The sequence below is a fragment of the Phyllostomus hastatus genome, unplaced genomic scaffold, assembly GCF_019186645.2.
Source record: "Phyllostomus hastatus isolate PE091 unplaced genomic scaffold, TTU_PhHast_1.1 phas_scaffold_93, whole genome shotgun sequence".
Taxonomy (NCBI): domain Eukaryota; kingdom Metazoa; phylum Chordata; class Mammalia; order Chiroptera; family Phyllostomidae; genus Phyllostomus; species Phyllostomus hastatus.
In genome coordinates this window covers 39456951-39482520 of record NW_025334042.1, presented here as the reverse complement: position 1 = coordinate 39482520, position 25570 = coordinate 39456951, and the positions used below count along the sequence as shown (strand labels likewise).

The window sequence follows — 25570 nt, the reverse complement described above, 5'->3', positions numbered from 1 at the left end:
TTTTAAAAACATGTATTCGCAAATATGTACACACCCCTAGGTTCATGGCAGCATTAGTCATGGTGGCCAAGACATGGAAAAAAACAAAAAGTCCCTTGATAGAGAGTGGCATAAAGAAGATGTGCTGCATGTATACCATGGAGTACCACTCAGCCATAAAAAAAAGATGAAATGCTACCATTTGTGACAACATGGATGGACCATGAGCAAATTACACGAAGAGAAATACATCAGTCAGAAAAAGCTAAGAACCATATGATTTCACTCATATGTGGAATATAAAATCGAACAGACAGACAGAAGTGTGGTGGTTACCAGAGGACACAGGTGCAGAGGTGCGGAAGCCAGCTTCAAAGTTCCTAGGGAAAATATTTCTAACCGAAAGTTCTATACCAGCCAAACTATCAACCAAGTGTGGGGGTAGAGTAAGAATACTGTCAGCTGTTTGAGGCATTAAATTTTTTACTTCCTTTAAGTACTTTTTCAAACATCTATTAGACAATATTTTCCACAAGAAGAAGTGAAAGTTAAAAAAAAAAGCAGAAGATATGATACCTAGGAAATAAGTAGCTGAATAGAGGAAAGAGGCAAAGCAAATTCCCAAGGATAATGGTGAGGGAACATTTTAAGGAAGCCGCCATGTAGCAGGCCTAGAGAGTTCCCATTTGGATTGTACACAGAGAGTTGGTGGTACAGAAGAGGTATCTTCTGTTAGACAGAATTGAAACCATCTGATATGCATGAACATATTGAGAAGATGTTGCCCTACCAGTGGAAAGTTTGGTAAGAGATAAAAAGAAAGTGAATCAAATAAAAAATAAGGCAATTATTATATCCAGGGAAAATAAAAAGTGACATGTAATGAATGATAAAATATTGACACAGCCATATACTTGGAAAGAGTAAATTAGGTTTTATAGTAGGAAGTCAGTACATATGACATAACACTAAAGTATCAACAATTAAGACAAAGAACATTTCGTTAGAAACATGGAGGTGAGCAGAAGAAGGGATGAAACGCTGTGAGCCACTGCCTCGGGAAAGCAGTGACGTGGGCAAGGGCAAGGGGCAGGGGATGGCTCTTTTCAATATGAGGCTTTCAACATAATTTTATTTTTACAACTTTGTACACCTGTTACTTTAGTAAAAATTGAAATCAAATCAAACTTCAGACTGGTCTGTCTCTTGCTGACCTACAATTAAACAGAACCTCATTGTGATTAAAAGGGTCTAAATAGCCCCAAGAAAGTGGTAATTTCAAACTTTGCAAGGTCCTAAAAATCTTTACATCAGACACAGTTTCATCAAAGAGGTGCCCCAGATCTCTATGTCATAGACTAACAAAATGTATGTGACTATGTAGCGGGAGCAAGGCAGCCCAGAGCGTGAAACAGACGGGTGGAAAAGAATCTGCGTCTTCTGATTTCCATTACACTGTTCTGTGCTGCGGGGAAGCATTGTTTCCAGAAAAGGAATTTCACAATTCATGTCCTGCAGTTGAAAACTGAACCCCAAAGGTCATAAGACTGAACGCTTACCGGTCCATGAGGAAATGAGGTAGAGACTGTAAGAAACACCCTAGGCCCATAACCACACATCCAACACCAATCATTATGGGCCTATGCAATTTGGTTCCAAAATAACTCACAAATACAATCAAAAAAAGATTTCCTAGGGGAAAAATGAGACAAAAATATATATTTTAGTAAGTATGTACAATGGCTTAATGAACAGCTTCATTCAATCGTTTGCATTTCCTGATGTTGAAAGATACATGAACAGATCTCTGTGCAATACTGACCATTAAAAGGGACAGAGAAAGGGAAGCCAGTGTGGAAGGTATTGAAGAACAGTTCTGGGAAATTTTAAAGGTGCTATTTGTGACTATGTAGCCTAAGAAATGGAATGCAAAAGAGGTGTCAGACCAAACGTCATTTCTGGCCTCTCCCTCCATGCCTGCTCTGTGGACTATTATAATGTTTTCCTATGTTTGAAAAAAGAAGCAAAAGTCAGATTTAGATAGATATGTGTGTTCTAACTTACGATTCAAAAAAAACTTTATATTGGTCAACATAACCAAGCCAGAGAACTATGTTTATTTCTAGTTTTTTCCTTAGAAGTAAAAAATAGTGGATTCCCCACTTTCCCCACTGGTGTTAGAATACCTCAGTTAAAAATTTATACCCATGTCTTAGAATAAAGATTTGGGGTAAAGAAATTAATGGGGCAGGCCCTGTTATTATGGACCAGCCCTTGAAAAGGATGGAGTAAAGACCTGAAAGAGTCAAACATATGGGTACATTCTCAAACTGTACATTTTTCATTCAATAATCAATACATATTTACCCTGATCTTACTGTGTATAAAGAATGTCTGCAATGAGCTTATGGATTATAAAATTTTTTTAAACTTTTCTAAAGGAGTTAATAATTTGTCTAAGTGATGTTGTATATTTTGAAAACTTTTCTTTCCATATCTATTTCTTTCTAGTCTGCCTTGTAAACAGAAGAGACATCAGCCCTACATTATTTTTAATACAATGCACCACCTCCATAGCCATAGCTGACTGCTCCAGGTTCCTAAAATCTTCATCATCTGATAACTAGGTTTATTAATGATCATTTCTCAGCATCTACTAGTGTCAAATCATTGTTGTACACCTGAAACTAATATAAAATTGAGTGTCAATTTTACTTCAATTGAATAAATAAATAATATCTCCATTATCAAAGCCATCTGTGTTAGGGGTGTTGTCTCCAGAAGGCCTCTGTTTAAAATCCATACCTGTTCTCAAAAGGAGAGGCAATTTATATTTTATTGGCATCCGTAAATTACCTTTCCTTATCCCCTCAGCAACTATTTCAGATCTTCATCATTCTCCTCAAGCTACCTCTCACCACTCACTTTCTATACCTAATATTTTCTCCTTTGTCAAGAAATCTGGGGCAATCCAACATGAAGATGTCTGAGTCTCCCACCTTATGTCCTTACCATGTTTCTTCATTTCAGAGACTGGGATGTCTCTCTGGATACCCAAGATCAAACAAACCACCTGGGCACTTTCGTTCTCTCCAGAAACTTACTCCAATAAGTAAAGCCTTTCTCATATATTGTAAGTCTCTTTCTCTATACAGCATTGTAGTTACAGATGTCCCTTAGTTTCCCTCCACCCTGATACTCATCTGTATTCACAGATTCCACTTCTTTTCCTGCCATTATCTCCTAAAGTCACTACTGTCTCTCTCCTTTCCAGCTTCTCAGTCCACTCTTTAGCTGGAAGTGTTCTGGCAAAGATTACCAGTTATCCCCTTACTGTAAAACCAAAGGGACACTTTTTCTATTCTTATCTAACTGGATGTTTCTAATGCTTTTGATACAGTTGACAATTTTGGGGGTGAAATTTCTACCCCCTTGGCATCTATAATACTATTTTCTTCTGTTTCTCCTGTTAATTGTCTATTTCTTTTCTTAACACTTTCATGGTTTCCTTTCTTCTCCCTGTTCCTCAAACATTGTGCACCTCAGGAATCCATTCTTTATCTGTTGTACTTATCACCTTTATCCCCTCCCTGAATAGCCTCATCTCTTCTCTAGTTTTAGCAACCACTTATTTACCCACTAATCAATAGTTGCAAGCCAGACAGTTTTCCAATGCTTCAGACTCATCTAACTATGATGTGGACATTGCTACCCAAAGGTCTCACTGGTACTAGCACAAACAGAACTCATCATTGTCCCCAAGCCACCGCCATAATGTTCTCCTTCCCCTTTTTTCCTTCCCGGTGCGGTGTCTCAGCACGGCTGTCCACTCCACTGCCTAAGTTGTAAACTGAAGGACGCCCTCTTTTCTCATCCAGCACAGCCAATCTGTCACTAAGTTGTCTGGAATTCAGCTCCTAAATACTTCTGTGGTCCCCTCTTCATTTCTATGAATATGATCCTGACTCAGGCCCACATAATTCTCCCTTGGGCTTTGGCATGGCCTCCTCCATTCCTCTCTGCCCTAGTCTGGTTGGCCATCTTCAAATCTCTCTCCTACACAGCCACAAGCATAAAAAGCAAATCTGACGTTTGCTTTAAACAGGCATCTTAACCTGTAGTCAATAAATCCCCAAGGAGTCCATGGATAGAAATAATGGGTTCCATGAACTTGAGTGAGAAAAGCATTTCATATTTATTTTCACTGACTTTTAACTAAACATTAGCATCACCTTTGACAATGAAAGTAGGTAAACTATAGTAGTATTAATGGTACCTATGATTTTGTCACAGATTGACACCAATAGAAGTTATAATTATTTCATATGATACCATAGTTCTTGTGGATACCTCAAAACACTAGCAACACTATTTCAAAATCAGTGTTGAAATTGTATTTAAGCTGTTAATAAGCACAAATATTACTATATGACAAGTTGTTTTAATATTTTGATCATTGTATTTCAATATAATTGGTTTTCTTTTATTCTGATAGTTTTTATTTTATGCTATTCAAAATAATATTCTGAGATCATATTGCATCAGATTGCCAAAGAGTCCTTGGCACAGAAATCTTAATAACCTCTGCCAATCTCTTAGTGGCTCTGCATTACCTAAAGGAAAAGGAAGTTCCGCAGCAAGCACACAAGGCTAACCGTAGTCTGCTTCTCCCAGCTAGTATCCTAGTAATTTCTACCATAAGCTTTGCCAGTCATTAATATTGGGCTAAATGTTGCTCCCCACACAAGCTACTATGCTACCTCACCTTAGTGTTTCTTCTATTGAAATTCCATTCACACATACCTAACCCTGTTTCTTCACCTGAAAACACTTACTTGTCCTTCAAGAGCCTAAATTCCTTAAGAAAGGTTGTGTCCTTGCTCCATGTTCCTGTAACTTGCATATACTTATGTCACCAAACTGACTGCATTCAATTAAAATTATTCTTTTGCACTTGTGTCCTCCATGAGACTATGAGCTGAGTCTGCACAAGATTATATAAAGAAGCCCTGGCTGGCGTAGCTCAGTGGATTGAGCGTGCGTGGGCTGCGAACCAAAGTGTTGCAGGTTCAATTCCTAGTCAGGGTACATGCCTGGGTTGCAGGCCATGACACCCAGCAACCGCACATTGATGTTTCTTTCTCTCTCTCTCTCTCTCTCTCTCTCTCTCTCTCTCTCTCTCTCTCTCTCTCTCTCTCTCTCTCCCTCTCTAAAAATAAATAAATAAAATCTTTAGAAAACAAAAAGATTATACAAAGAGTTATTTCTGATGCCATCACCAGGAACTGGCATACAGGTGATACAGGGAGCTGAACACTAGGAGACAAGATCAAATACCATTTATTTCAGTTATGTCTCTCCTCAATCATGATTTTTCTTTCAGATATTGATTAAATATATTAAAGGCAATTTTTACCTTGAAGGAAGTAGAAGACATAACAAAACTATAAAGGAGTACCATTCATATTTAGTGGGTACCATTCATGATCACAGGAGAAATCTCTCTCTCTCCCTCATTCTTCCTCTCTGTCCTCACATCTTCCCATCCTCCACAAAAATCTGAACCTAAGAATAGATTTTCTTCTTCCCTTAATTCAGAGAGATGTGAAAGCAGTTTTTTCCTCCCCCTGCACTTAGAAAGAATTGTCAAGCTCCCAGAAACAACAGGAGAAGGAAAATATTCGCCCTTTCCCTTTGGAAAACAAATTCCTTTGTTTCCTGTTATGATTATACCTCCTAAGTATGAAGACAGGGCCTGAAAGAGTTATCAGATGATACATTAAATGTAAATATTATAAATACTCAGCTACTTATGCTAGATAACCAAAAACTACTGGAGTAAAATGCCCAGTGGTGGGATAGGTGACAATATTTAGGGGTTATTCAGAAGCAATGTTTAAATGAATTATTTCTAAGCATATTCCAAAATTAGCTAGGATTTTCAATCTGTTTCAGAAAATATACTATTCAGTAAGATTCAATGGCCTAAAGCAACAAATAAGGACAATAAAATTCAGACTAGCTCTATAGATAAAATGCAAAAGAAATACAGGAATAATTCATTACCAATCTCAAAGCTCCCATTAATAAATCCAACTAGTGATGTCGGGATGTTGAATTGTCTCTCTATTTGTGTAAGCATAGAGTTCATATAAGATCCAGATAACGTTTTGGATATAAATGCACATGTTATTGCCAGTAGAAATATCTAAGGAGAAAAGAATATAAGAAAACATGAACACATTATTTTTTTCATTTATTTTATTTTATTGTTGTTCAAGTACAGTTGACTGCCTTTATTTTTAAATTGAATGTTTGCCAGCTGTTGAAAGAATATCTTCCACCACAAGACTGATTGTCTCCAACTTAAGTAACCCTTGAATTTGCGAGAAACTTTTAATGTGGTTTGCTTTTCTGGTCTTTCAGACCATGTTCTGTCTTTGAAAATCCAGAGTGAGGCTAATTCATTAGTGATAATGAATTTAGTATACAGTTGTATTCTCATTATTTTATAGAATCAACTTGTACATACATAAAAACAATTAGTTGTTTAAAATAAGATATAGCTAATGATTGAAAAAGAACTTCAGCACTACAATACTATCTGTACTACAAAAGAACACATATATGTTAATAAAAAAATAACATAACATTATAGAAAAACATAATTTCTGTTGCAAATTTGCTCAAGGTCTTTCTTATTCAAAGCAATATGCAAATTATACACTAGATTATTGTTCACTGCCAGTTAATTTATTTAAAGCAATATTTTAATTACAAACTATTATAAAAATGTTTCTAAACAGAACAGGTACTTGCTATGATAAACAAATATGAATGTAATAAATTTTCATATATTGAATCACAGTTCCAGAGAGCAGTCAGGTTGGCACAACCTGTAACAAAAATAAAGGACATTTTAACAAATAGAACCGTTGTGATCACCAGGACCTAGCATGGTTTTACTAAAAATATGAGAAGTTAAAATTTTGATTGTTTTACTAAATTGGAAAGAAAAAGACTTAGATTTCAGGAAAAGATTTTAAAAAGGAGCATTGATTACTGGACAGTAGTAAAATTATGTAGATTAATTACTGCTTCAACATCAACACATTAGGGATACAGAGATTTAGGTCAACATGAATGGTGGTCTCCAGTCTTATGCCAGAGCTCTTTTTTTGGCCCTATTTAAAGATACTTCCTGGTGGCACTTCCATCCTGGAAGACTAGTCAATACACACCAGCACACACAATCCCTAAAATCTTAGCCCTCCATCTCCCACACTCCCAATCTTGAACCAACCCCACAATTTATATTGCAGCTTGTGCATTCTCTTCAAGATTATTCACAGCCTTCTGTTTCTCAAGCTCCAACCCATCCATGTGCTTTTTATGACCAAACTTCACCTTCTAACTTACCTCTATCCTTGCCCTTCTAATTTCCCTGCTATCTTAGAAGAATAGTCTCTCCTTCTGTTGTACAATAAAATCCCCCGCCCATGCTCTTGAATCCATTCTTCCCATTTCTGAGATCCTGATTCATCAGATATTGCCTTCCTCCTCTATTTTCAGCACCACACTGTTTACTGCCTCTGTCCTCCCTAGCTTATTAATATGTTCAAGATATATCTACATATATATTTACAGTTCCTTACCTGTGATGGTAGCTACCACAGCTACCATCAAGATGTTTGGGAAAAGTCTAAACTCATTGCCTAGACTACTTAACCTTTTATTCATGCTTTATTCTCCTATAGTCTTGTCTCTCCTGAAGCTACTCCATAATAGGTAATAGACAACTTCCTGATTTCCAAATTCTTCTTGTCAGTTAACTTGATATCTCTGAGTCATTTGGCCTCATTAATCTTTCTTTTATTCTTCAAATTCCTCCCATGCATATCTATATCTTCTCCTACCTTCTAGACTATCCAGTCATATCTTTTTGTGGCCAAACCCTTCAGGCTTTTGTCTTTGTGCCCTCTATTCTTTTTTGCTATATATCCTCCTCTGGGAAATCTCACTTATTCCCACAGCTTTTATTGTTACCTGTATGATGAAATCTCTCAAATGTATGCACAGTTTAACTGAGACAATTACAATCATATTTTAGTCTCCAATAGTCTTGTCCAACTCTTATCTCAGTTGCACCTGTCACCACAAGTAATTTTGAGCTTAGTAAATATATGATAAATAGATTAATAAGATTCACATTCATTGTTAGAATGTGATTTTACTACTTAAAACTTTCAAGTGACATCCCATAAATAAAAATCCAACTTTTTTAGAGGGTAAACAATGCCTTATCTATGAGGTTTGTCCAGAAAAAGTCCAGCCATTGTTAATATAATAACAGTTTTCGTAACATTTGATGTAACCTGGTAGCCAAGGAGAGTGGACTGGAATGTGCATGTGTGAACAATGACAACTTCGCTGTACCAGTGAGTGAGAGCTATATATGCTATTGAGTGAGCATGTGTACTGTGTGGCTGTCACATTCAAAATGACAGAGCAAGTAGAGCAACCAATCTGCATCATATTTTGCATTAAGCTTGAACATTCCTCCATAAAAACTATTTGGATGATTCAGAAGGCCACAGCTATAGGCAACTGGTGATTGACAGCTTCATCACGACAATGTACCTACTCATGCATCATGTCTTATGCAGAGTTTTTTTGTGAAACATCAAATCATCCATGTGACTCAGCCCCCTTTCGGCCCATATTTGGTGATCTGTGACTTCGGGCTTTTCCTAAAACTAAAATCACCTTTGAAAGGAAAGATATTTCAGATGATCAATGTTATTCAGGAAAATATGATGGGGCAGCTGATGGCAATGTGGAGAACTCTGAGGGGTCCCAAGGTGCCTATTTTGAAGGGGACCAAGGCATCATTGTCCTTTGTACAATGTTTCTTGTATTTTGTATCTGCTTCAATAAATGCCTCTATTTTTCATATTACACAGCTGGATACCTTCTGGACAGACTTTGTATATCTCAGTATCAGATCCTGTTGCTTGTCCCTAGATATCATGTTGTACTTAGAGTTCCTAAAATTCACCATGCCATTTTATATCCCAGCACCTTTTACAGGATAGCCTCCATCTTGTAATGTTTTCCTTTTCCTTGTGATCCTGATAAATACATACCCAATTTTTAAAATTCAGCTCTATCATCACTTGTATTGTGGAGCCTTCCTGGTCTCTCTGCTCCCCAGCTAGCCTTGATCACTGATCTTCCCAACCTCCTCTGTGTCTATTTCTATCCCCGCCTTTATGTGTTTGGATACCTACAACATCCTCCCTCACTATATTGTTAGCAGTTCAAAGATAAAAACCATACATAATTTACCTTTGTATCTATTATTTACCTTTATATCCTTGGTGTTTAGTAAGTGCCTCAGAAATAGTAGGCACCCAATACAAGATAATGAATTAATGGCAAAATAACTATTCAAAAACATCTTGAAAAACTGGTCAGAACTGAAAGTAAGCTGAAGTAATATGAAATGGAATAGTATTAAATACACCTAAGTGAAGAGTTAGCTGTATTATGTCTGGGGAAATATGAATACAACATTATGTGAAAAAGACCTGAGAAATTTACATTTCAAGCTCAATATGAGTCAAACTGTTATATGGCTAACAAGATAATATGGCCGTATCTCTAAGTCTTTATCCTTTTGTAGTGAAACCATTTGTAGAAACTCTGTCTCTCTTCACACTATAGATTTTTGCAGAACACATTATTGAGAGTAAACAATTTTCACATTGTTTTATAATTCAGGTTTTGTATTTAAAAGCAAAGTTTATCAAATAAAGTACAGATCATGTTTGGTAGGGCAATTTATTTATTTAATGTTTTAAGAAAGAAACTAAATGAATCATGTTCCCAATGACTTTTTCCTAAAACATTTAGATAGAAGACCTAAACTATTGGATTTTACTTACAGAGTGAAGGCAACTAGTGTTTATCCTGACTTGTGTCTTGTGCAAAATAACCTCCATATTTATTGAGCTAGTCCTACTAGTTTTTTTAACAATGCTCCAGAATTTGAAACAAATATAGAGAACAGTCTTTGATATTTTCTAAAGAATGTTTAAGATTTTATTTATTTATTTATTTATTTATTTATTTATTTATTTTCATAGAGAAGGGAAGGGAAGGAGAAAGAGAGGGATAGAAACATTTATGTAAGAGAAAAACTTTGATCATTTGCCTCTTGTATGCACCCCATCCAGGGACTGAACCTGCAACCCTGATATGTGCCCTGACCAGGAATGGAACCAACAACCTTTTGCTTTCCTGGACAATGCACAACCATCTGAGCCACACAGGTTAGGGCTCCTTCTAAAGAATTTTGCTTAATGAACATATTTTAAAGTTCAGAGGAAAAAAAAGGTCAGAGTAAGACAAATACCACATAATTTCATTTATATATAGAATCTAATGAACAAAACAAACAAAATAGAAAAAGATTCATAGATACAGAGAGCAGAATGACAGCTGTCAGAAGGTATTGGGGTTGGAGGGTTGGGTGAAAAAGGTAAAGGGATTAAGAAAAAAATCATAGGCACAGACAACAATATGGTGGTTACCAGAGGGAAAGGGGAGTAGGGGCAGGTAAAGGGTAAAGGGGGTGGTGAGGGGTATGAATGATAATGAAAGGAGAATAGACTGTGGCTGGCAAAAACACAATACAATAGAGATGATATACTATGAAGTTGTACACTTGAAACCTATTTCATTAACCAATGTAATTTTGATAAATTTGATAAATATATAAAATAAATAAATTTACAATATTGATTTCTTCAGATTTAACATAATCAAGCCAATGTAAGCAGAGCACATTTTAAATTTTGTAATTTGTTATTTACAGTTTGAAAAATACATTATTGTTACACACACACACATCTAATTATTAAGCAACTGCCTCTCAATTTTACCTGATAAACTGATGCTGCAATATTTTGCCATAACATTCAGAACAATGTCTAATCTTGCCAAACTCCAAGTAATCAGAAATTAAAGACAAACTGTTTATCAATAACACCTGACATGACTTTAATCAACATATGCTATTAACAATATATAGCTAATATTTATTGAATTTTTACAATTATTACACTCATTATTTCAAGTAAAAAGAAAAATCCTATGGGATAAGAGTATTTTATTACTCCGCTCAGATGAGAAAACTAAAGCACAAACAGGTCAAGCAACTTGTCTAAGTTTGAATCAAGTAAGCAGTTGAACTCAGGTAGGAACCCAGGGAGCCTGGGACTCAATCCTTATCTTTTAACCACTCAGTTTTAGGAGAGGGACATGAGAATTGAGGGATGACTTAAGGGGAAATTTTAAAAACATAACAAAAGTGGAGTTTCTGAAAAAAGTCTTTTTCCAGATCTGTACCATAATTCCCCAGTTTCATACACATGTGTAGATTTTCCCCACACAGGTATAAAGAGAAAATAAACTATTGATAGAGAGGAAATTGGTGTCAGTGTCTTAGTTTAAAAACCATTTGCAGGCACTATCTATAGAAGAATCAAGACAAATATCTAGATCCCTTAGTTTAAAAAAAAATCAAACTTTGTGTGAAGCAAATTCTTTTTGCATTTTGCCTTCAAATAGTTAAGATATCAGAAACAGCTGGCAAAGGGGGCATCTTTCTTTTAGAGAATGGCTGGTGTGTTGCCAGAGCTTGAAGTAAATATTTGTTTTACTGGATCGTGTGGAGTAATCACTGCATATAGATCAACAAAGCATTTCTGTCTAAGGAATCAGTTTCTGGGAGAGATCCCCACACACCTCTGGACCAGAAGCCCCTGAAGGATGGGCATTTAATTAGCCTTTTGGTCCAGGAAAATAAGTCCTGCTCTAATATAATGTGTGTCTGAAAATTTTTAAGACCTCATCTTCCATGGAAGTCCCTCAAAACCATCTCTGATTAAATTGCCTTAATCAATAACCCTATTTAGATATTCTCAGTCACAAAACAGACTTAATTAAAGCAAGAAATTATCACCATTTCAGATAGTAGGACATTAACATTAGATCACTTCATGAACATACCAACAGTTTTATAAGGCCTGAGTTATAAGAAATACAGTAGGTATACATACATCCACACCAAAAAATGCCATACCTTAAACTTGGAAAAACCTCTTATTCTATGGGTTTCAATTTTCACAGTTTCTCCCATGTTGCTCTTCTGAGTGTTCCAAAGTATTTATGATTTAAATCTTGATATTTCTTAGTTCTATTGTTTTAAGAAGACAAAAATATATTAAATTACTGACAAAATCAAAAGTCATCATTCTTTTGAAGAAAATACTGAATTTGAATAACGTGATCAGAATCCATTATATTACAAAAATCCCTCAGAAGCTTTTGACTCAGGTCTAGAAAATAATGATGTTAAAGGCGATTTAGTTGTTAATTTTCCACTGAAAAAGTTACATTGAATAACAAGTTACTCATCAATGAGATTAAAGATCATTTGTTATGGTCCTTTTACAAGATAACGGCCATGTAGTTAAAACAAAACTTCATTTCGTTAGCCAAAACAAACAGAACCAAAGTGTACTTTTTTGGACTTACATGAAAATGCTTCTTTTAAGAACATTCAAACTTTGATTTGTGCAAAAAATCTGCTTCAGCGAGGCTGAAGTTCAAAAATATCTGTTGGGCGAGGCTCCCTCTTCAAGTTCTTTGCATTCCAATACTTCCCTGGAGTTCCAAGAAGGGAAAGACTTTCTGGGGCACTGCTGATTCATGGAAACCTGGGGAGACATGGAATTTTAATTATGGAAATAGCCTACGTAAAAATAACACATAAGTCTATGATCTGGAAAAGGATCCTGCAGTTGCAAGTTAAGATATGAGGTTTAGAAAAAGACTAAGCAGATGAGTGCAGACTTATATGTCTACATATGTAATAAATATGGATATACGTGTATCTATCAATTACATAGTCACACATTTTTATATGTAAAACAAAAAGATCACTTCTACTCTGTTAAATTTTGCTAACACCTTTTTAAAGTTTTGTCTGTTTTTGTGTCTTGAAAATAGGACGAATTTTGTGCCAAAGCCAATGTGTTTCACTATGACAATATTATTCTAGTAAATCTATTTCAGGTTGAGAGAATAAGATTTTAGCAGTATCTCCTGAGTTAATTTACTAAAATTCTCTGAACAATATCCATTTAACAAGTGAAACTGAATGCACTACTTTTTAAAAACCTTACTGCTCTCTCTCTGTAGATTTGCTGAATCCCACTCCCCTACACACCTTCAGGCAATAGCCACTTCACCCATTCTCTCATGGATACAACTATATACGGAAATTCTACTGTGTGCCAGTCATTGTGCCAAGCACAGGGCTGCAGAGATAAACAAGAGGACCTATTGACAATATAAACTAATTTGAGAAGTGTAAGGCTCTGTGGAAAGTACTTAAACCCAGATCCCAAGGAACCTCTATTTTTATTGGGAAAGGTAAAACTTTTAAATAAAATACACTGGAGTAGAACTAAACAGTGTATGACCAAATACAAATGGTTTGGTATATAAGAGGTAAAAAAAAAGAAATCCATTCATTATTAAAAACATTCTTGGCAATTCTAAATGGTCATACAGATGAACTCATGTTAAAATCTCCACATAAAATGCAAATCACCTTAACTACGGTTCAAGTACAAGATACTAGTTTCAGGGGGGAAACAATAAAATAGGATAATTTTTCAAATGAACAGAAACTACTTTTCTTTTGTCCTCATCTATATTATTTATCCTCTTATTATATGTAAACATCTCGACCGCCCTCACATCTTCCTTCTCATGATTTTGGAACTGGATCTCACTCTCCTTTCATTTTTCCTTCTATCTTTCCTTGCCAATATCTGAGCCCAATATACTCACCCAATCAAACAATAAGAGAGGGAGAGAACTTCTTTCTCTTCCATGTCAAAGTTCTCTTCACTCTTTTTAATAGCTAAACATGACTCTTCTAAATGCCTAATTTTTTTTCCTATCTGACTGGGGGGCAGAAGAGGTGGAGTTGGTGACACAAGATTACCACATAGGGGGACTCTGTAGTCCCTTTAAGCATCAAGGCACTATGGAACCATCTTGAGCACATTGTATCAGCATACCTCATAGATTTGCTTCAAAATATGTTTACTTTGAACCCTGACTATTGTTGTTCAGTTGGTTGGAGTGTCACCAGAGTGCATATCCAGGCTGTGGGTCCTATCCCTGCTCGCAGGTACAAGAGGCAACTGATCCATGTTTCTCTCTCTCTCTCCCCCATCCCTTTTTAAAAGCAATGAAAAAATATCCTGGGGCAGAACAAAATGTTTATACTTTTGAGAGATGTCTTATAAAGAAACGTTTTGATTGGGATAACAGCTAGCATTTGAAACAAAGCACTTAGAAAGAATTAAATGTGGTTTAATTAACATTTAACACTCTTTAAACTGCCAATTTATATAGTGAAAACATTTTAGCTTTTCAGACACATTTAAAAATTTTAGTGGAGAAAAATGAATCAATTAATGAAGAAAATATTATGTTTACTTAATAAAATTCATGAAATCCAATAGCTAATGTCACAATTGCTTTGAACATTTTGGCCCCCAAATCAGGGAAAACACACATTGTTTCTCCATCTCCTTGAGAAGTGCAAGAGCCAGCCACGTGAACAATCCTCTTTTGTTAGCCAAGGGTTGTTTACATGGTGACTTCTGCTCCTGGGACCACAGCGTCACAGAAAGTCCTCATCAATCATCACTGCTAATGAAAACTACTTGCTGAAGCTTTATTAAGAGGAGAAGCATTTTATTTCTCTAACTCCTCAGCATTCAAAGGAGTGTGAGTAATTCTTCAGTACACTTTCTCACAAAAATATGGTTGCGTTTCCTTTCTGTCTACTGGTCACAACTTTGGGGTTTTGTTTTATTTTTTTCATATCATAGTCAAAACACATTACAGAATTGTTAACTATATGCTCATTTTTTAATAACAGATCTCTAGAACTTTTTCATCTTGTGTGGCCAGAACTCTACTGAACAGCAACACTTAGGTTTTTGACAGCCCTCGGTTGACAACCTTAACATATCTCAATCACAAGAAAATAGATTTTTTTACAAACAAATTCATCACCTTGTTTGTACTCTTTCACCAGTGTTAAGTATATAGATGTGGGTTTTTATTGCTATAAATCACCTGGGAAATGCATACATTTAATTTCATACTATAGTATTGAATTAATAAAATAAAGTCCTTACGTTATCATGGCAAAACTAGTAGTACATACATGAAGACTCAGAAGAACATCCTTTCCCTGGGGAAAAAAAAGAGAGAGAGAGTCATAACAGCAACTACCTTAAGAAAACTCTTTATTTCCAGAAACTTCAAATGGCTCCTGTCTCTGCAAGAAAAAGACATCCTCTTGGGAGTATCCAGCTGAAATAATTCAACCAATGCCAAACCGAGCAAGCATGTGCCAAGGGAGCAGATGTAGAATCAACAGTGACTCTTTGTATAATGCCTGCCAAATTATTTTAATTCTCTTAATTCATTTTCACCAGAAATCAAAGAATAAGATATTGGATTCTCCAAATAAGCCTTATAAATACAGGTATTATTTTACTTCCTATGTTCATAGGAGGCACCAGGAATATATCACTATAAGGAAAACTAAAGGAGAATCTTAACTGAGCCATAGAACCATGCATGTAGTTTCTCCATGCAAACCAAAGGCTGAAACACACAGAAGCACAAGCAAAAGCTGTTGTTGGCAATCCAGCAATAACTATACCCACTCTGTTACTTTAGATAACACACTTTCTGACTCTGGTAATATGTGGCGGATCCTGGCCTACAGGATCCGTGTATATTGTGGCTGCTAGAGAACAAACACACACAGACTACAGAAGTCCTGTGGAGAAAAAGGGACGGCATGGGCACTCTGAGAGAGAGAGGGCGAGAGGGCAAGAGAGCCCCAGTCCCTGCCTGGACAAGCTTTTATTGCTTTTCTGGGTACACTACATGGAAGGTAGTCCTCATTTACTATGCACAGGTTCACTGCAGGGGATTACCTTTTATAGATAACAAAGGAAAGAATGTTGCTAACTACTTCAAAGAGAAGGATGTTGCAGATGGGGGGGGAGTGGTTGATCTGGTCACACTCCATACATGGGAGGTTTAGCTCAGACTTTAGGAAGTTACAGTAAGCACTTGATGCTTCAATTCAGGGTGAGGGTGTTTTAGCAAACGCAAGTCTCACAGCAGTCTAGGTACGATGCAGGCCCAATTTCCCATGGGAAAACTTCTCTGTGGGCATGGTCCTGTGTGCCACTCGCTCCCCACTGGTTTTCCACATGGGTGCTGAGCTACATTTCCACACCATACCAAGCGGTTTTCTACAGCAATAGACCAAGACATGGAAAAGCAAACTGAAACTCAACCTCCCAAGTCTTTAGACTTGGATATGGATATCATCCATGTTATAGCCCATGCCAAGTATTACTAGAGAATGATCAGATAATTATGGGAGTAGACACCTTTTTCACACTGGCAACTAAAACTTTCAGTTCTTCAAATTTTATCTCAATTTTTTCTCTTCCTTATGTCTGCACACACATAGTTTTGGGGAGCTAAACATGTTCCTTTATTTAATTACAGCAAGCAAATACTGAACTGTTCCTTTTTCTCATCGAGAAGAGTTTATCTGTTTATAAAGTTCCCAAAATAACTGAAAATCCAAAATGTTTAGATTTTTTTCCCAACCCACTTATTTATGTAATTGTCCACATTAATTAATGGACATAGGAAGGCAGCTAGATACAACAAAAATGTCAGACCTTAAAGACTAGTCAGCTTGGGTTTAGCTATACTTTAGTTTTGAGTTGTTTGAACTCATTGAGCCTTTTTTTTAATTAAAATCAATAGTACTAGAATCTTTATGCTTATCTTGCAAGATCAGTATAAAGATTGAGTTATGAGGTCTGTCCAGAAAAAGTCTAGCCATTGTTAATATAACAAGAATGTTTTGCACGATACTGATATAACCTGGCAGCCAAGGAGAGTGGACTGGAATGTGTGTGCGTGAGCAATGACAACTTCACTATACTAGACACCATTGAGTGAGCATGTGTACTGCGTGGCTGTCACAATCAAAATGACTGAGGCAGTGGAGCAATCAATCTGCATCATATTTTGCATTAAGCCTGAACATTCCTCCTAGAAAATATTCTCATGATTCAGAAGGCAACAGCTGTGGGGAATTGGTGAGTGGCAGCTTCCTCACAACAATGTGCCCATTCATGCATTATGTCTTATGCAGTTTTTTGGCAAAACAACAAATTACCCAGGTGACTCAGCCCCTCTAGAGCCCATATTTGGGGCCCTGAGACTTCTGGCTTTACCCAAAACTAAAATCACCTTTGAAAAGAGATTTCAGACCATCGATGAGATTCAGGAAAGTTGGCAGGACAGCTGATGGCAATTGGGAGAATTGTGTGAGGTCCCAAGGTGCCTATTTTGAAGGGGACTGAAAGGCACCAATTTCCTATGTGCAATGTATCTTGTATCTTCTTCAGTAAATGTGTCTCTATTTTTCATAGTACACAGCTGGATACCTTCTGGGCAGACCTCATATACTGCATGGTTGCTGGAATAAAACAGTCACTCTGTAAATGGCAGTGATCATTATTTTCATTCCACAAGTATTAAGGCTCTACTCCATTCCAAGCACAGTAGTTGGAACTAAGAAGGAAAATGGGGACAGATTCATAGATGGAGAGCAGAATGACAGCTAGTAGGGGGGATGTTAGGGAGTGGAGGGATTGAGCAAAAAGGAGAAAGGCCTCATGGACATGGACAGCAGTGTGGCAATTGCAGGGGGGAAGGGAGTATAAGGAGGCTAAAAGGTAATGTAAAAATGCAATAAAAAATTTTAAAAACCAAAGATGAATAACACAAACTATTGGGAGAGACATACGGTTAAATGATGATAATGCTAGTTAGTGTCAAAATACAGACAATTTTAGCCAAGTAACAGAAAGAGTTAAGTGATGAAAACTGTTTAGATATTCATTTGGAATATCTAACTAGGCACAACTAGTTTGAAAGCTTGTTTTTAAACTAGTCCTGTGATATTTATACAAGCACTTACCTATCCAGACAATAAACATAGTCTTTATCTTTATATCAGATAAGAAAATAGACAGGAAAAATAGAACCTGTGACAAGTAGTTCAAAGAGGAATTTAGCATTCTAGGAACCTAATTACAAAAGTATCCAAAGAATTTAAAAAACCAAACTGCGCAGGTGATGGACAGCCCAGAGATTTACACTGGTGGAAAGTCACTCCCACTCCTAACGGTGTGTCAGAAAGGAAAAGGGAGGCGCTGCTTAAAAGCGGAGAGGGGAAATACGCAGGGTCTCCTCTCTCTACAACCTGTTTTCACACCAACACCTCCCATTGTCAACCTACCAGGAAACCAGATGCAAGGGAGCCTGGAGAATTTACTTCTCTGCAACAGGCCCCCGGGACACAGACACGATCAGAGGATAAGAATGCATGCCAGACCAGAAAAACAAATGACTAACACAACTATAATCAGCTGGAGTAAAGTTAAATAAGATCATATATGATAAATATGTAATGTGATGCTAACACACAAGCAACACTCAGTGAAGGGTAGCTATTTATATTATAGTACACTTTCAATCCTTAATGCTCTTTTTATTCTCAGTAGGAGAAGATTCAGGAGATTTAACTGCCGTATTTTTTGAACTATAAGACACACTCCCTCCACCCTCCCAAATTTGGGAAGAATAATGGTTGTTAATGCTGCTGTTGAGTTCTGTTTACATTAACATTGGTGAAATATTATGTTACTTATGTTATTAAATATTTTACCACATTTTTTGCTTCAATTTTTTTTCCTATTTTCCTCTAAAACCTAGATGTGTCTTATAGTCCAAAAAATGCAGGTTAGCTTCATAACTGGCCAGCTTTCAGCATTACATATGTGGACACTGTAATCTTTACCTGATACCAAATAAGATGTGAGATTCTGTCATCATATCAACTGGTTTTTAATTTTTTCAAATACAGAATTTGTATGTACTCTTTACTTAGTTTCACAAATTGGTTGTATTTTGCACTATTTGCTCATGTGCATGTTCTCTCTCTCTCTCTCTCTCTCTCTCTCTCTCTCTCATTCTCTCTCTCTCTGCTTCTCTCATTCTCTTTGGATATTCAGTGGTCCCTGCTATCCATGACAATTTGGGTCCAGGAACCTCCACTGAGAATACCAAAGTTTTAGTTTTCTAAAGTCTTTATATAAAATGGCATAGTATTTTCATAAAACCTAAGCACATTGTCCCATAGAATTTAAATCATCTCTAGATTACTTATACAACCTAATATATATAAATGTTATATAAATAGTTGTTACACTGTATTGTTTATGGAATAATGACAAGGAAAAAAAGTGTTGACCCAACCATTGTAGGCCTAACTGCATAGTACATGTCAGCATCAATGTAACATTTTTTCAAAGTTTTCAAACATCCAGTTGGTTGCTTCCTCATTGTGGACCTTACAGATACAGGGTCTGACCAGAGTAAAATGGAGATACTGTGATCCTTTAAATATGACTAATTATCTCTGTGTGTATTTTCTAAAAACAATATATTATACTGTATAAGCAGAATATAATCATCAAAGTCTGAGAATATAACATTAGTTCAATATTATTATCTAATCCATAGTCTGTATTGAAATTGTAACAATTGTCCTAATAATGTCTTATAACTTTTTTATTTAAATGGCCCAGGATCCAATCCACCACCATGCATTGTATTTAATTGTATCTGTTTAGTTTATTTTGATCAGGAACAGTCACTTAGATTTTTCATTTTCTCTTTTCTTTCCTTTTTTTTTTTGTTGCTCATTTGTTTATATTTCTGGACCTTAAATTCTTTAAGACTATAAAAATGAGTTGTTTTGTAAAATATCTCTCAGCATGAGTTTGTCTGAAGCCTCTTCATAATTGGTAGGTTTTGGCCACACACTTTCGCCAGGAATACCACTGAAGTGATATTATGTCCTCCTCCTCAGTCCATGATATCTTGCGACATAGGATGTCAGGTTCTTTCCAATATTTCAGTCTGTCCACTCCTCCTTTTTCATTAAGAAAAAACTGGGAGTCTGGAAAGCACAGGGCAGAAATTCAAGGCGGGAAAGCAAACACCCTGACCCTGGTCATCAGAAGTCAACTGATGACAGGAAGGAAGCCTATTAACCCCTCTGCGCAACTTCCCTATTCCCGGGGTGGGGTGGGGTGGGAACGACCCTGGTGTAAAATGCCAGCAGCCACCTGCTTTCTGCACCCTGCCATCCTCTGCCTGCCCAGAAAGAGGCAGGAAGGAGCGCTGGGCAACCCATAGCTGAGTCCAGTAATTCTGCCAACTCCGCGTGAATGTCCCGAGCCAGACAACCGGGACTCTGAGACTCTCACGCCAGCCAGGCACACGGGGCATCACGTTCACCAGCCAACCTGTCTGTGGAGTTATCACTCTGCACCCCAACTCCTATAATCGTCCCCAGGACCCCCCAACACAAAAATGTTAGCTTCAGTCAATGGTTAAAGTACATCTGCCAGTTTTTTTCAGTATAGTTATTATTTTGCCCTTTGTAATTAATAAGTAATTCCTGTGGAGATACTTTGAGACTATATAAATACTCTGTTTCTCATCTGATTTAATTCTCATTAATTATAAATTCATTGATGATTTTCTGATTCCATTATTCATGTTATTGGTTGGTATTACTACTACAAGAGCTTCCATTTCTCTTTCAATATTTATTAGTCATTTATTCCAGTGTGGACTCAAGAGTTTTCATTCTATTCAATGGGTTTTAACCTATTGCCTTCATTATTTATATTCATGCCCAATTTTTTCAATAGAAGCCCCTATAAGCTGGTTTCTATATTCTAATAGGTTCTAGTAGAAGCCCCTTAAAACTGGTTCCTGATTCCTTTGCTCCATCCCCATCATTGTTTGGGCAGTTCCTTAATTTCTGGATCCTGAATATATCGTAGGCTCATATTTCACTTTCTGTGGCATAGCTCTTCTTCTTCAAGAAAATCTTGGTTCCTTTAGTGGTAAATAATATTTAGAAACTAAGATAAAGACAGAGATATACAAACACCCAGGAAATACAGGAAATATATGTATTTACAAATATAAATGAATTATATAGGTATAGGTAAGTGTGTCGACATTAAACACAGGCTGATACTGACACCTTCAATTTCAATCCAACACCATCTCCTACTATGACCAACACTGATCAGTACTGAAATAATCATTATTTTTTCCCCGTAGAAAACATTTTTTCCTCTCTCATCAACTTCAGATAATTTCTTATCATGGGTTCTTATACCAAGAATTTTCATTTTTCTCCAATGTATTTGACTCTTAATATGATGTCATGTTATTTTTGGATGTGTCTCAAAGTCATGCCCTTTTTAGTTTGCTAACTTAAAGTAAAACTAAAATTTTTATGAAATATATTGGGGTGATACCTGGTTCATAAGATTATACAGGTTTTAAGTGGACATTTTTATGATTCGTGATCTGAATATTGCATTATGTGCCCATTCCCCAAAGTCCAGTCACCTTCCATTACCATATATTTGACTCCCTTCACCCTTTACTACTCTCCCAGCACCCTGTTCCTTCCTGTAACCATAACAGTGGCAAATGTAATCCACCCCAACGTTCTTTTGACACTGTTCTTGTAAATGCTGACTAATATGTAGCTTGTAGACAAACAGCATGTTTGTGTAAGAATCGTAAGAACTAACTCCAAAAGATACCAACTCCAACCTTTAGTCATCCCAGCTCTGAGAGACGTGCTGACCTGAAACGGTGAAACCCAGATAGCACACACCAGACCGTCGCTGGAGCAGTTTTGAGGTTTGTATCTGAATGGGCTGTGCCAGTCTGCACACAGAGAACTTTTCAATCTCTTCCCCTTGGTTTCTTTGGTCTGCTTCCCCTCTCCCTCCTTATGAAAACCTCTTCCTGCACTGAGATGCTAAGATGGGCTTTGAGACAAGAGTCCTCCATCTTCTCAGGTGGCTGGCACTTGAATAAACCACTCTCCTTGTCACCAGCACCTGACTCATGAGTTTGGCTTTTGTTGAGACAGACCACTGGACTTGTGTTTGATTATGGAACCACCATACTGTCGTCTGTGTTTATGAGGTTTTATTTGTTTTTTTGTTTGTTTGTTCATTTGTTTTTCTTTCAGTTTCATATTACATAACTTGCCACTATTCTCATGATTAACTAAGGATGATGAAATGGGTGTCTCTATTGGCAACTGCCTTGTGACTTGCTCAAGTTTATCTGTTCTCAGCACTCTGCCTTCTAGTTCATTGCTTCTGTATTCTCTACTAAGCTGAAGCAATAGAAAAGTCTTTATTGTACTTTTTTGTTGTCATTGTTTTGTTTTTTGTTTTTGTATGTATTGTCTTTGTTTTGTTTTGCAATATTTTTGTACTTTCTTATTTGCTTTTTGCTAGAAGTTCAGCCTCTAGATTCAATCCAGGACAAACATTCTTCCTCCATTGGGCAAAAACATGGAGTTTGTTATAATTCTTCCTACCACTGTTAAACACACACCCCAGAGACAGCAATGGATGGTTTTGCTATTTAACACTTTCCTGCTTATTAGAGAGTTTTGCTACATACATTTGTACAAGTCTTTATACGCTCATGTGGATATTCTTTGTGAGAGGAAGGATGTGGATTATATTAGACAGAGTAAAGTTAATAGAAATCTGAAGACATTTGGGGGTAAGAAGAAATTAAGATACTATATGTGAAAGGACTACCACATTATCCCTGGGAAAGGCGTGTTTGTCAGCAGAAAACAAATTGGTTAATATGTGCAGTAATTTCAGCATCATGACGGGATAAAAGGTACTCAAAAAATAAGTTACAATTATTAAGGAAGGAAAAGATCACTTTTGACTTAGGGAATCAGAGAAGGTTTCGTGAATTAAGCAGCGATGAAGTTGAACTTGAAAGGAAGAGTTCAGACAGATAAAGTGAGGGGAGAAGGCATTCCAAACAGGAGAGCAGAAGAGCAAAGGTCTAGCATGAAATCAGCTGGGCTCCTTTAAAAAGCCCTGCATTTCCACCACGGGCATGTAGGAGTAATGGTTGAGATTGTAAGAGGGGCAGTTGGTAATGAGTGAGACTAAATGCCCAATGATCGCTTCTCCTTTGGGTCCTTCCTCACTTTGTCCCCTCCTGCTTCTAACCTGATGTTTTCTCTGTGTGTGAAAAGACAGGGATGGGTCGGATGATTCCATTATGTCACAGATGGGATAACTGAAAAAAAATCATTAAGAGATTAATTTACGGTCACATATCAGACACTTGCAGGAGCAAGCCATCATCTGCCTGTCCCCCACAACAGCAATTGTCTCCCCTGTGCTCTTCCAGTCTCTCTCCAGCTCTGCTCTGTACTCCTAAACCTAATACACACAGACACACACACCTTATTTTCCAACTGTTTACAGGTAGGCAAATGTGCATTTTGATGTGAACTCTAATGTGAACACCTAGAAGTAGTCACCTCAGTTTTGTCTCTGTTAACCCAAAGGGGTGATTGGTTCATGCCAAATGTGGGGTCCAGCAGAAGTAAGGCCTGCTTGAGTGTGGTTGGTAGGATAATAATATGGGTGTAATAATTTATAGTTTCAATTTGAACATTTCACCTAAAATGTTACATGGTGTGCTTGAGCGTGACATTGTTACATTACAGAATTATATGCTTATGATTTTGTGATTAAAAAACGGGGCATTATTTGTGCTCAACCCTGCAGAAGAAAAGAGTGGGCCCTGTGACCTGCATTAGAGGCTTTGTCTGTTAGAGTTAGCAGAACCACAAAGAACATCTCCACGCAATCCAGTTAATGCTATGGTGTCTGAAGAAGGTGGAGCTGATAAAAGTTGGATCTGCACCTCAAAATGATGTGAATAAGAGAAGCATAAAACTATTGCTTAACTCTAAAAAAAGCTGAATGGAAATTTTAGAAAATACATTTGAAATATTGAAACAGTTGTCTGCATCTTAAATTAGTAGACTATTTGTCAATTTTGCCTTTTACTTGGGACTACATAGAATTGACATCAGTATCCCAAGGAGTCAAAGTATTATCTCATTAGCTGAACCATTTTTAAAGCAGCTCCCTTACTGATATTATCATTCAGGATAGACATGTGTTAAAACATGAACTGAAATGCTTTTGAATGTGTCTAATTATCTAAGGTGTCTGCAAACTAGTTCTGTTACACAGAGGGCTTTGATTAACACAACTTGAAAAAATGTGATGTATGTTGGCTGTAGCTCAAAGACTTCATTTTTCTCAAGTTCTTTACAAAACATCACTAGGTATGATTCATCAATCACTGGTTTACATAACTAGATAACATTTAACTTTTATTATTCACCAGATCGTAATCATGAGTTTGTGGAAATGTGCCTGTCTCCAAGTTCATCGTACAATGGCAAAAAGGTTCTTGATTAACAGAATATCTAATAGATGTAATTTACTGCCATATTTTTTGTTTAAAATGAATGGAGAATATATAAAGAGAATTAATTAAGACTCTGTAGGTTGCCTATTAACTCTTTCCTTCCAACTGGGTTAGAATAAATTGTTGCCTACACAATGGAATTTTAAGGGTAGTATTATAAGGATAAATACATTCATTGAATATATTCTTATTTTTAAAATATATATATATATATATATATATATATATATATATATATATATATATAATAGATATCAAACCATAACTTCCAACTATGTGACTTTGTAAGCTATGATCCACAAAAGAAAACATTGGTAGAACAAGGCCTATCTTTTATCTCTACTTCAACAAAAGCTGCAGGCGTAGCCATCTTCCTAGCAGTAATAAATACCTAGTTACAGATTCCAAGAAAATTTTCCCCTTGACTGGAATTTGGCCTGTTTTGTGACCCAGACTCCTGCATCACTAGACAATGTATATATCCTGAATTTGCAAAACTATGTATGACCAAGGCTGTACTCCACGATGAAAAAAATACCACATTTTCCAATGCATTCCATTTTGAAACTAGATGAGCTAGTAAGCCATACACATGCCATTGGGTCATTAATAGTAGCTCTATTTGCATGTTATGTGCATTGGCAGTGTACATCCCTATGTAAGGTAGAGCATTTGCATCACTCCTTGTATGAAGCCCTTAGTAATATGACTGGTCCCAAGTTCAGGCTTATTTCAAACTACAGGAAAAATGCATTATTCATAGCTCATCTGTAAATACTGTACCATTTCAAAAGATGAAATATGTTTTAAGATACAGAGGAGTTTTTATTCTTTGGGTCACTTCAATGGGAAAGAAAGTGGGAAAAAAATGTTCAAAGTGGAAAAAAAATGTTAAAGAAAATTTGCTTAAAACTCTATTGTCAATGGCATATAAATTAGCCAAAATTGA

The 25570-nt window shown here is 36.5% G+C and overlaps 1 protein-coding gene across 1 annotated transcript in view; it reads right to left on the bottom strand.

Annotated features, from left to right (window-relative positions):
* SLCO1A2 (solute carrier organic anion transporter family member 1A2) overlaps positions 1-25570 on the bottom strand; it is a 70033-nt gene that overhangs the window by 24836 nt on the left and 19627 nt on the right. The window contains exons 2-6 of the mRNA XM_045828953.1: positions 15273-15328; positions 12583-12764; positions 12128-12241; positions 6046-6187; positions 1539-1671 (exon numbers count right to left, since the gene is read on the bottom strand). Of these exons, the coding sequence (XP_045684909.1) occupies positions 1539-1671; positions 6046-6187; positions 12128-12184 (332 nt within the window). The 5' untranslated portion in view covers positions 12185-12241; positions 12583-12764; positions 15273-15328. The remainder of the gene's footprint in view (positions 1-1538; positions 1672-6045; positions 6188-12127; positions 12242-12582; positions 12765-15272; positions 15329-25570) is intronic.